At 42.8% G+C, this 13,137-nt stretch overlaps 1 protein-coding gene across 2 annotated transcripts in view; it reads left to right on the top strand.

Moving 5' to 3' along the window:
- Positions 1-216: 216 nt before the first annotated feature.
- The window catches only part of Slc5a8 (solute carrier family 5 member 8), a 35,879-nt gene continuing 22,958 nt past the window's right edge, over positions 217-13,137 (top strand). The window contains exons 1-6 of one of the 2 annotated variants that reach the window (XM_042693290.1): positions 217-234; positions 378-417; positions 701-1,095; positions 6,154-6,219; positions 9,319-9,370; positions 12,547-12,614. In XM_042693290.1, coding sequence (XP_042549224.1) covers positions 745-1,095; positions 6,154-6,219; positions 9,319-9,370; positions 12,547-12,614 — 537 coding nt within the window. In that variant the 5' untranslated portion in view covers positions 217-234; positions 378-417; positions 701-744. Of the gene's footprint in view, positions 235-377; positions 418-651; positions 1,096-6,153; positions 6,220-9,318; positions 9,371-12,546; positions 12,615-13,137 lie in introns of those variants that run through there. The other variant, XM_042693289.1, reaches the window with a different exon arrangement.

Below are 13,137 nucleotides of genomic sequence, written 5' to 3'. Positions count from 1 at the left end.
AGGTGGTTGTTTTTTTTTTTTTTTTTTAAAGCAAAGCAAAGGAAGTAGAGCCGAGCGGAGCCCGCACCGCAGCTGCACGGCGCGTTCTTGGCTGCGCATCGCGGGGTCTGGGCTGCGCATCGCGGGGTCCGGGCTGCGCACCGCGGGGTCCGGGCTGCTCATCGCGGGGTCCGGGCTGCCCATCGCGGGGTCCGGGCTGCTCATCGCGGGGTCCCGGCTGCGCATCGCGGGGTCCGGGCTGCGCACCGCGGGGTCCGGGCTGCTCATCGCGGGGTCCGGGCTGCCCATCGCGGGGTCCGGGCTGCTCATCGCGGGGTCCCGGCTGCGCATCGCGGGGTCCGGGCTGCTCATCGCGGGGTCCCGGCTGCGCATCGCGGGGTCCGGGCTGCGCACCGCGGGGTCCGGGCTGCGCACCGCGGGGTCCCGGCTGCGCACCGCGGGGTCCCGGCTGCGCACCGCGGGGTCCGGGCTGCCCATAGCGGGGTCCGGGCTGCCCATAGCGGGGTCCGGGCTGCTCATCGCGGGGTCCGGGCTGCGCATCGCGGGGTCCGGGCTGCGCACCGCGGGGTCCGGGCTGCTCATCGCGGGGTCCGGGCTGCCCATCGCGGGGTCCGGGCTGCCCATCGCGGGGTCCCGGCTGCCCATCGCGGGGTCCGGGGTGCGCACCGCGGGGTTCCGGCTGCTCATCGCCGGGTGGGCTCCCCAAGTTTGCGCGCAGGGCGCCCGGGCCACCGCGCAGCAGACATGGATGCGCGGCGGGACATCGGCGGCTTCGTGGTGTGGGACTACGTGGTGTTCGCGGGCATGCTGCTCATCTCGGCCGCCATCGGCATCTACTACGCCTTCGCGGGGGGCGGCCAGCAGACCTCCAAGGATTTCTTGATGGGGGGTCGCAGCATGACGGCCGTGCCCGTGGCGATGTCCCTCACCGCCAGCTTCATGTCGGCCGTCACCGTGCTGGGCACCCCCTCTGAGGTCTACCGTTTTGGAGCCGTCTTCAGTGTGTTTGCCATCAGCTACTTTCTTGTGGTGCTCATCAGTGCCGAGGTCTTCCTCCCCGTGTTCTATAAACTGGGAATCACCAGCACCTACGAGGTAAACGGGGAAGGGTTGGGGAGATAGATTGCTATTATTACCACTTGGCGCTCTCTCCGTGTGCCAGGTTCATCTCCCTTCTCTTCTCCTTGGGGAATGTCTGTCCTGGAAGAGGGCTATGGCCCTCGATGGAATAGGCCAGGGCCAACAGTCCTTTCTACCTTTTTGTGTCTTTGATTCTCAGCTACTCCTTGAAAAGGAGTCTTTGGGGGCCATTCACTTTTCCAGGACAATGGTGAGGGATGGGGGGTGGGGGGAGAATCACACCATCTATTCCTGCCAAAGGAGGGTACTCAAATGGTTAAGTAGCTTTTGGTTCAGAACTTGCAGTGGAGATCAGATTCTACCACTTACACCAGCTGTGTGACCTTGGGCCACTTATTGAATTAACCTTTTGTACCCTAGAAGTAAAATAACATCATCGATTCATCCAGTTGTTGGATGGATTAAAAGAGATGATGTTAGTTAGGTGTAGCTTCTAGAATAGTCTGGTATGGAGTGCATGGTGAATAAACATTGGCCACAATTAGTGTGGTGCTTATGATGTTGGGGGTCACTGGGAAAATTAGCAGTAAGAATTCCTCAACAGGCACAGGCCTGACATCCTAACTACTCAGGAGGCTACGATCAGAGGAGGAGGTTCGAAGCCAGCCCAAGTAGCAAAGACTGCAAGAGTCTTTATCTCCAATTAGCAACCCAAAGGTTGTAAGTGGAGCCACAGCTTAAGTCGTAGAGCACTAACATTGAAGACTTATTCTCTGTGGCCACCAAACTCCTGCATGTAGCTATTGAATCTCTAGTACTTTCTGTACCAAGGTGGTGTTTGCAATTACTTTATTGTTATTAATTAATGAATTTATTGTCTGTGCCAGGGTTTGAACTCAGAGCCTCGTGCTTTCTCTTGAATGGCTTGCTTCCTCAGGCTGGTGTGTTGCCACTTGAGCCCAGATTTTTGCTGGTTATTTTGGAGATGGAGTTTTGTGGACTTTTCTACCTGGACTAGCCTCAAATTGTTATCCTCCAGATCTCAACCTCCTGAGAAGTTAGGACCACAGATGTGAGCCACCAGTGCCCAGCTTTGCAGTTACTTTCTTGTGAAAGAGAAATATCTACCTTCATTTATAACTTTATCAGAAATACACACAAGAGAATGGACAACACAGAAGGGACTTCTTGCTTTGAGGGAGATGTGAACATGTATTTCTTAGTGGATGTGAAGAATATTCCAGCATTGTAGTATATGAACACCTGGTTTATGTCATGCATGTGTGTTATCTGATAGAATCTTCAGATGTTCAAGTCTGTGAGCTCTGAATTAACCAACTTTGACACTTGGAAAGGGTTTGAATAATCTGGCAAGAAGAGCTCAGTCTTTCCAGATGAATGCTGATCTCATAATCACTGACCTGTGTCTCTCTGGAGTTTCAACATTAACTTAAGGCGAAACTGATTTATCATAGACATTCAGTGATGAGAGCTACCTTAGCAGAGACTTCAGCTAAAACATGACAGTTCACACCTTCTCAATATTTAATACATACTGGCCACGGGGCTACATGCTAACATACATTGTCTGACTTCATACTCACAAAACAGACTTTCAAGGGAGACACTCTAGAGGCCTGATTTTGCAGGGATTCAAGAGTAAGTTAAGCTAGCAAGAGCAATATACCGCAATGTGGAAATATAGTAGTTGCTTCTGAAGGTTCTAGTGGGTCTGGTCTGGTATGGCCCTGAGTAGGGCAGATACCAGTGCATAGAAGACCAGGGAAGTGGTTCAAGATACATGAATTTAGGGGCACATTGTAGCTATTAAACAGGGTTGCTAGCCAGTTAGGGACAGCACAAATTACTGCTATCAATTGGTGATGGCAAAGTCTTTCTTATGGGATGCTATATTTATGGTTTCATGCTAAGAGGTGGAATGCTATACAGAATGTGAAATCCAACCATGAGCAAAGGCTCCCTGGCATTTTGGCTCAAATGTAGAATCACCCTATTTGCATTTCTATAGCTAGAAAATCACCTGTTCACAATCTTTTTCAATATCTATTTATTACTGTCTTCTGACAATAGGCTATGTGCTGTGGATGTAGCTCAGCAGTAGAGTACTTAAAAAAAAAAAAGAAGTAGCGCATTTAAAAAAAAGTAGACGTGAGGAAGGGGAAACAAAGGAGAAGGCTACAATGCTTGATAAGAAATGTACTCATTAGCCGGGCGCTGGTGGCTCACACCTGTAATCCTAAGCTACTCAGGAGGCTGAGATCTGAGGATCGCGGTTCAAAGCCAGCCCGGGCAGGAAAGACCGTGAGACTCCTATCTCCAATAAACCACCAGAAAACCGGAAGTGGCGCTGTAGCTCAAGTGGTAGAGCGCTCGCTTTGAGCTGAAGAGCTGAGGGACAGCACCCAGACCCAGAGTTCAAGCCCCACGACCGACAAAAAAAAAAAAAAAAAAGAAATGTACTCATTACCTTGCCCATGTAATTGTAACCCCTCTGTACAGTATTTTCACAATAAAAAAAAGTTAAAAAAAAGTAGATGTGAACTTGAGATACATAATATGTATATATATATATATATATATATATAACAATTTAATTTGTTGCATTTTTTGGAGTCCCTTTGGTTCCAACTGAAGCTGTGTGTTTGAGCAGATTTATTTAAAGTAAATTTTAAATTCTTTTTAATCCACAGAAGTCTTAGTGACCCTAACTTATTTAGTGTCCTGAGGACTATGAGAGATCTCAGTTGACTTGGACATCTGTTGTTACTCTGTAGGTTTGTCTGTCAGTTCTGGAGCTATTCTCTATGCCACTGCACAGAGATGTGAACTTCTGTTTAAGCCTGTAGGCATTTCCTCTGCAGCTTAGTACAGTATCAATAGATTTCTTGATCTATCTCGTTTTGGTCTTGGGTAAATTTAGGCATACTGATTTTCTTAGATTAGCCAATATTGGAGAAAAATGACTCACATATGCACATATACACAATATACACAGATACATACCTATCTATGAAAGTGTTCTCGAACATTTACTTCAACTAAATAATTTAGTTCATGTTTACTTATAGTTCACTCCTTTTTTCAGTTTCCAGACATTCAGATACCTAGAATTGCCTAGAAAAAGAGAAGGCTTCTGTTTATCCGTGGTCATTCATGTGTAATAGAGGTTTGCTAAAATGATTCTCTATCACATTGTCTGTTTATAGAATTTGGAAAGACTCGCTGTCTCTAAAACATCTTCCAAAATGTCCTCAAATGATTTTTGACATGTTAATTCACAATGCTCATGGACATGGATCTCACTAACTTGTTAATAGCTTCATTTTGAATTTGCAACATCATCCATTTATACTATTGGATGGTCTCCAAAATCCTGTATGTAGGAAAGAATTACTACTGTGATGTAGTAATTCTACATTGCTACTACTCTCTATATCTCAGATATAGAGAGCAGTAGCTCTGAGATATAGAGCAGTAGCCTCAAGCCTCTGAGTCAGGAATGGGACTGGGTCAGGGGCTAGAACTCAACTCCTAGGGCCCTACACTGTATTGTGCATTTGTTACCCATAAGATTTTTTGTTGTTGGTGGTGGTCATGGGGCCTGAACTCTGGGCCTGGGTGCTGTTCCTCAGCTCTTCAGCTCAAGGCTAGTGCTGTATCACTTGAGCCACAGTACCACTTCCAGCTTTTTCTGCTTATGTGGTGCTGAGGAATTAAACCCAGAGTCTCATGCATGCAAGGCAAGTACACTGTTCCACTGAGCCACCTTCCCAGCCCCATAAGGTATTTTTGAAGGCCTTATCACATGCCAGTGCCACCTATGCACTGAGTCCTAGACACACCGCCAGATTGTATACCTATTGATGTGGTTCTGTGCACAGATTCTGGAATCAAAGATTCTAAGTTTGTGTCCTAGCTCTGCTAACAACTAGGTTGTAACCTTGCTGTCTTCTCTGACCGTCAGCATCCTCTGTGCTTACCTGGGCTTATCTGTCCCTGCTTCAGAGTTACTGAGGGAACAAGGCACCCAGCCTTAGCTGAGATTGTAGGGAAAACACATCAGATGTCTTTCGCTCCGATGATTATTTATTGCCCATTTTTCTCTTTTTCTTCTGCTACATGACAAGACTATTGTCAGTCTTTGACCACTTTCCACAACATATGTGCTCATAATGTTCAAGTTAAAAAACCTTAGCTTTGAAATCTGGACTCTAACTACAGGAAATAAGCATATTATACTATAAAGCATAGCAGCTTTCAAGGGGAGTGGAGGAATGGTCAGAGTCATGGCTTGGAACAGAAACTAATCTCATAACAAAAGGGTCACAAGTTTGAGGCCAGCCTGGGCTGCATAGAGAAACTTCTTTCAAAACAAAATAAAACTGAACAAAACAACAACAACAAACTGACCTGGGTGATGTGTGTGAACAAAAATATGTGTATATAATAGAAGGGTATGAACTGGGTGAGAAGATGTGTGAGCAGATCTTGGAAAGAATATAGCAGCTTCTGCTCCAATCACTTCACTTCACTTCATATCTGGCCTTCCATTGGGAAAAGAAGCTAATTGGTTGCCTTAGAGTCATATAACCTCCTTTTATTCAGGAGAGACAAGGCACTTTGACAATTTCATCACAATTGTTGCAATAGGAAAAGGTTAATTCCCCCAAGCGAATCACACAAAATGGACATATATTGAGAGAAAGGAGAAAACAACAGATTGCTTACTCTGGAAATCAAAACAAACAAACCATAATACTATTTCATTTCCTAGTCTTTCAGGTTGATTTTAGATAGGGTTTAGTGATGAGGAAGTAGATACAAAGGACCAGCGGACAGGAGCTTCTAAGGTGATGGTGTGTTTTGTACCCTAGGATGGGGGTTACACAAATCTACTTCTGTGTTAAAATCTCCTGAATTATACTAAAAGGCAATTTGTTATACATAAATAATAGGAAAGTGAAAACAGGGCACCAAAGCTTAAGCTGTTAATAAAAAAAGTAATTGTCCAGAGAATTCACGTAACTGTTCTTTTCCTTTTTTTGGCCACAGTATTTAGAACTTCGATTTAATAGATGTATTCGTCTCTGTGGAACAGTCCTCTTCATTGTTCAAACAGTGAGTAGCTTTCCATTCCTTATTTCATCTTTTGCCATCTGGAATATTTTTAATCCCTGGTATCTGTATGACTCTTACTTGGGAGCATATGGAAAATAAAGAAGAGATGCTGAGCATGGTGTGGTGATTGATAGATGTCTGCAATCACAGCACTCAGGAGGCGGAGACAGGAGAATCATGAGTTCAAGATCAACTTGGCAAGCCCCTGTGTTAAAAAAAGAGAAAATAAAAAGAATGCTGAAAATGAGGAAATGAAAAACACTGGACACCACACCTTTATACTTTAAGATTGTGATACAATGTTACAGCAAATGCTTTGCTTCCTAGAACACCAGAGCAGTTTAAGTGAATTTCAAGATTGCAGTAGTCAGGCATTGGTGGCTTATGTCTGTAATCCTACCTATTCAAGAAGCTGAGACTTGGACAATCTTGGTTTAAAGTCAGCTTGGGTAAAATGTCCTTGAGACTATTTCCAACTAACCAGTAAGAAGTGTCATTCTGAGGGCATGGCTTAAGTGGTAGAGGACCAGCTATGAACAAGAAAGCTGAGGGTAATAAAGGCCCTAAATTCAAGCCCCAATACCAGCTCAAGAGAAAAATAAAATTTAATATTGTATTGGTTAAGCAACAGATATACTGCCTTAGGAAAATATGCTCCCATTTCCCTACCTAGACGATGGTGACAGTAATGGCATCATTAGATGACAAAAATATTTAAGGGAGCTCCAATGACTGACAATGGGAATTCTAACATTAGAAACAAGTTGTATGGTTTCACGATATTTTTGCAACATGATGAGTAATAGATATAAAAAAACTGACAGGAAGACAGGAAGAAACAAATATACTTGCTTGGAAGCATATTTTAAAAAGCAAATCCATCTATGTTCTTTAAAAAGTTGGACTGTAGGGTTGAGTGTGGTGCCTAATGCCTGTAATCTCAACTATTTGGGAAGCACAGATGGGAGAATCGTGGAACCGATTTGGGGAAAAATGAGTGAGGTGTGTGGTGGTACCATCTGTAATCTCAGCCATTCAGGAGGCAGATGTGGTAGGATTTGGGTGTAAAACCAATCCTAGTGAAAAGTGTGAGATCCTACCTGAAAAATAACTAAAATATAAAGGACTGGAACCAGCAAGCACAAAGCCCTGATTTTAAAATTGCAGTATTGCCTCTTTCCCTTTAAAAAGAGTGAACTGTAAGACCCAATTAGTCAGTTGACAGTGTAAAAATACAGAATTATGACCTCTGGATATATTTTTTTTTTTTGCTAGTCCTGGGGCTTGAACTGAGGGCCTGGGCACTGTCCCTGAACTTCTTTTGCTCAAGGCTAGCACTCTACCACTTGAGCCACAACACTCCTTCCAGCTTTTTCTGTTTATGTGGTACTGAGAAATCGAACCCAGGGCTTCATGCATGTGAGGCAAGCACTTTATCACTAAGCCACATTCCAAGCCTGGAAGAATTTTTTTTTTTTTTTTTTGGTTGGTCCTGGGGCTTGAACTCTGGGCCTGGGCGCTGTCCCTTAGCTCTTCAGCTCAAGGCTAGTGCTCTACCACTTGAGCCACAGCGCCCTTCTGGCTTTTTCTGATTATGTGGTGCTGAGGAATCGAACCCAGGGCTTCATGCATGCAAGGCAAGCTACTCTACCACTGAGCCTCCTTCCCAGCCCAAGCTGGAAGAATTTTTAAAAGAAAAATATGCAATCAGGTAATTCAATAATAGGCACATATAGACTTACTGATTGACAATGAAAAGCAAGGATTTGCTTCCTACTCTCTATCTGAATGCTGTCTTTTTTTTTTTTTTTTTAAATCATTGTCACATCACGTGCGATCCATCTTCTTCCTACAGCTGAGCATTGTAGGGCTGGGCATGTTGATGGAGGTTAAGGATGTGGCTTTCAATTTCATCAACAATTCTACTTCTCCAAGTGACCCAAGCATTTGCTCAAACAGAATTCCCTTGTAAATTATTTACCATGGTTTTCTTTGCATATTATGTAGCTGGTCCTGGGACTGGAACTCAAAGACCCTGTACCTGAGCTTTTTTGTTCAAGGCCAGTACTCTACCATTTGAGCCACAGCTCCATTTTCAGCTTTTTTGGTGGCTAATTGAAGATAAGAATCCCATGGCCTTTCCTTCTCAGGCTGGCTTTGAACCTCAACCCTCAGATCTCAGCCTTCTGAATAGCTAGGATTACAGGCATACAAGTTCTATCAGTCCTTAATATGTGCAGTAAACAAAAGTGTTCTTTGGGGTCTGGTGGAAATTTTCCCACAGAACTGAGGTTGGTAATTTGCAATTGCCAACTTTTCACACTTTCTGAGGATCTATGTTAAGACTGCCAGCAGAACTAAAAAGGGGGACAATTGTTAGGACAACATTTTGTCACATTCTAATTCCTTCATATGTGCCAAAACAGGATGTGAAAAGTTGCTCAGAGTAAGCAAAGCTCGTCCTTTGTATCTACTCATCAGAAAAATTAAGTACTCAAATAGTACATTGCATATCATGTTTGTTATTGTTATTTTTGTGCTGGAACTAGCATTTGAACTCAGGCCCTTGCATTCTTACTTGGTGTTTCTGTTCAAAGCTAGCATTCTACCACTTGAGCCACACCTCTACTTCTAGCTTTTTGGTGTTTGATTGGAGATAAGAGTCTCACCAACTTTCTTGCCCAGGTAGCTTCAAACCATGGTGCTCAGAGCTCAACTTCCTGAGTAGCTAGGATGACAGGTATGAGCCACCGGTGTCCAGCTTCATTTTCAATTGTTTTAAGTGTAGAAAAATTGGTTTTAACATCAATGATGATTCACAATTATAATGGTAAAATTTTTAATGGTAAAAATCCATAGTTTTACAAAAAGTTGGTGACAAAAGAATTTTGAAAGGTATGAGGATCCAGAAAGAAAAATAAACTTTATTCAAATAACATATTTCAAGTTATAAGTAAATTTGAATAACTACATTGAAACTGAAGTTCCACTTTATTGTTGACTTTATAGAAAAAGACAAATTTTATTTTATACTCATCTAAATTCATGGATCTTATTGTTCATATAACTCATTTGGCTTTCTTATTTCCTCTTTCCTAGATTTTGTATACTGGAATTGTTATTTATGCCCCTGCCCTGGCTTTGAATCAAGGTACATTTTAGAGTGGTCACATAAATTACTCGTGGTTTGGGGTTCATTTTCAGTAAGGCTTATTCTCTCTTGGAGAAGATGGAGAGATAGACAGATGCTTCTATCCTTCCCCCCACCCCACCTTCCCCCAACACCTTTATAAAGGAAGTAAGATGTGTTTAATGTCCATTCTAGCTTCTTTGAGTTTCTGGAATGGATAGTTCCAAAATGTCTGTAGGTTAATAGAAAAGCAGAACTCATGACCAGCTATGCACCACAGTAGAGAAACTACCCATGTCATCTAACATCAGGTTGCTCCTGGTGACAAAAGGACAGTCGGCTGTAGAGTCCTTATAAATAACGAATGTGCCCATCAAGAGATTATTTATAATCTTTAGCTCAGGGCAGAAAAAAGTACTGTGGAAATGTAATCATTTATTGAGGAAAAGGTTCATGTTAGTCATAGTTTCAAAAGACATTGGGGGAAACACCATGTCCTTTGAATTCTTATCAGTGGAAGTGATTTTTAATCTCTAGAACTTCCTTATGGAATGGACAAGTGTACTCTGTGATGGTTAAGAATGTGGTGCAATTTCTAGAATTAATATAACATGGAGCAACCCTACTCAATCCACATTCCATTTTGTGGCTTTTGTGACAAGTCTGGTAGTTCTCTCCACCCAGTCTGCACAGTATGACAATATCATTACAAAAAGGTAGTCCATTATATGAAGTGCTCTTCACCTCTGAGTTCCAGGCATGTCCCACAGAAACATTACCAACATCAAGAACAGGTCATTTCATATATTAAGAAAGAAGCTATGGGGGCTGGGAAGGTGGCTCAGTGGTAGAGTGCTTGCCTTGCATGCATGAGGTCCTGGGTTCGATTCCTCAGCATCACATAAGCAGAAAAAGCTGGAAGTGGTGTTGTGGCTCCAGTGGTAGAGCGCTAGCCTTGAGCTGAAGAGCTGAGGGACAGCACCCAGGCCCAGAGTTCAGGCCCCATGACTGGCAAAAAAATAATAATAAAAAAGAAGCTATGGACTTTATAAGTTACCTATTGACTTTAAGTGTAATTAAAAATATTAGGGTTTAAAACTATAGTTCTGGGCATAACCAGAGCACTGCTTTAATCGGTGAGGAAATCAAGGATTCTGTTCTTTTTTTCTATTTTTTAACTATTACTTTTTTTGTCTTTCCTTTTTTGGTACTGGGGGCCAAACCCAGGATGTTGCCCATGCTAGGCAGCCCTTTTTTAAAAAAAAAAATAAAGATAATTATATAATCATATCCAAAGCATTAACATAAACTCCTTAATATCCTAACAAGTCAGTGCTCAATTTTTAAAAATTTTCTTTTCAGTGTTTGTTAGATACAATATCCAAGTAAGTTTAATTGCAGTTAGTTGATCTATCTCTTAGTTTTCCATTTCTTGCTTTTGAAAGTTAAAGGCCGGGTTTTTGAAATTCAGTTTATATATAATGAAGTATTCTATGCTTGTGTAGTTTATTAATTGCTCAGTGGGGTTGCACAAGGCTTTTCACAATGCTTCTGTTGTACTTTGTTTGGGCTCACCCATCTACCACTCTTTCCCTATCCCCTCTTCTTCCCATTTTCAACAGCTTTCAGTGTGTTTTCTTATGCCATTTTCATTCATAAAGACAAGACAGTTCAGTATCATTCACTTTCATCATTCTCTTGCTTTTTCTTCTCCCATCTTCCCCCAAACAGCCCTGTAATTAAAATATTATATGTGCATATATACATGTAATTTGGGTGTAAATTCTGCATATGAGAGAAAATATGTGATCTTCGTCCTTCTGAAAGCTTCTTTTTCTTTTTCTTTCTTTTTTTCTTTTTTGTCAGTCATGGGGCTTGAACTCTGGGCTTGGGCACTGTCCCTACGCTCTTCAGCTCAAGGCCAGCACTCTACTGCTTGAGCCACAGCACCACATCTGGTTTTCCAGTGGTTTATTGGAGATAAGAGTCTCACAGACTTTTCTGCCCAGGCTGGCTTTGAACCGTGAGCCTCAGATCTCAGCCTCCTGAGTAGCTAGGATTACAGGCATGAGCCACCGGTGCCTGGCTGAAAGCTTCTTTTTCTTAACAACCTGATATCCCCTTCCATCCACTTTTCTGTAAATGACATTAGTTTCATTGTTCTTTGTGGGTAAATGACATACCATTGTGTGTATATACCATGTTTACTTTCTCCATTGCATCAGATGAAGGGCATTTAGGCTGATTCCATAGGCTGGCTGTTGTGCATAGTGCTACAATAAACAATAAGCATAGGTGTATAGGTGTGTCTGTTTTATTCTACCTTGTAGTCCTTTGGCTATACGCCCAAGAATAGTATCCCCAGATCCTATGGTAATCTGTTGTTAGATTTTTGAGAAATCTTGTATTGATTTCCATCATAGCTGGTCTAATTTATATTCTCACCAACAGTGTGTCAGGATTCTTTTCCCCAGCATTTTCATTAGCATTTGTTGTTTGTTTTCTTGAAAGTAGCCATTCTGACTGTGGTTAAATTTCAAAACCATTTTTTTTCTTTTCTTTTCTTTTTTTTTTTGTCTGTCATGGGGCCTGAACTCTGGGGCTGAGCGCTGTCCCTCAGCTCTTCAGCTCAAAGTTAGTACTCTACCACTTGAGCACGGAGCCACTTCCAGCTTTTTTTGTTGTTGTTGCTTATGTGGTGCTGAGGAATCGAACCCAGGGCCTCATGCATGCAAGGCAAGCACTCTACCACTGAGCCACTTCCCAAGCCCCAGCATTTACTTTTTATGAAATGTCATCTTGATGTAACCGGTGTGGGCTTATTTCTGAGTCTTCCATTCCACTGGTCTATTTGTTGTTGTTTTTGTGTGTGTGCCAGTGCCATGTTGTTTTTGTTCCTAGGGCTCTGTAGTATAGTTTGAAGTCAGGTATTATGAGGTATTAATTTCCTTGAGTATTGCCCCCTCCTCCCCCCCCCCCCCCCCCCCCCCCCCCCCGCCCCGACAACCCCGACAGGAGTTCTTGGCTATTTTGTTCCTTTGTCAGTTGTGGGGCTTGAACTCTGGGCCTGGGCGCTGTCCCTCAGCTCTTCAGCTCAAGGCGAGCGCTCTACCACTTGAGCCACAGCGCCACTTCCTGCAGAATATTTTGTACTGCCTATTTCCAAGTTATTGCGTGTGCTCTCTCTTCTCCCACAGTCACGGGATTTGATCTGTGGGGTGCAGTGGTAGCAACGGGTGTGGTCTGCACATTCTACTGCACGCTGGTACGTGGAGAACATTATTTCCCCTTTCACCCTTCTTCGCCTGCTGAAATTGACATCTCAATGGTTGTGTGCTGCAAATTGGGTATAACACTTCTGTAAGGATATTTGGTCTGGGGTAAAACTTGATCTTTGGTAGAACAGATGAATTTTTTTCCCTTATCTGAACCACTGTGTTGGTCCTTATGATCTCCCTATTCACTCCTGCTGTTGCCAAATTGTTATAGCTATAGGACACAACTCCTTGGTGTAGAAACCTGTGATATCTTCCAATAGTTTATAGGGAGGGATGGCAAAATATGTAACAACTATGACATAGCTCTGGTCCTTTTCATTAATACAAATCTTATAGGATCTTTGATATTCTAAATATTATTTAGTTGCTAGATCTTATAGAAGATAAAGTCTTCAGGGGGTGGATGGATTAAGCCCAAGTCATAGAGGGTGAAAGACTATGTTTTAAAAGTTTATAGCAGAATTAGTACAAGAAAATATTTTTAATGTTTCAACATCTGATCTATCTGGG

This window comes from Dipodomys spectabilis, unplaced genomic scaffold (genome assembly GCF_019054845.1).
Source record: "Dipodomys spectabilis isolate Male_0828 unplaced genomic scaffold, ASM1905484v1 ptg000163l, whole genome shotgun sequence".
In the NCBI taxonomy this organism is placed as follows: Eukaryota; Metazoa; Chordata; class Mammalia; order Rodentia; family Heteromyidae; genus Dipodomys; species Dipodomys spectabilis.
The sequence above is the reverse complement of the archived record's forward strand: the minus strand, read 5'-3'. Positions and strand labels throughout refer to the sequence as shown.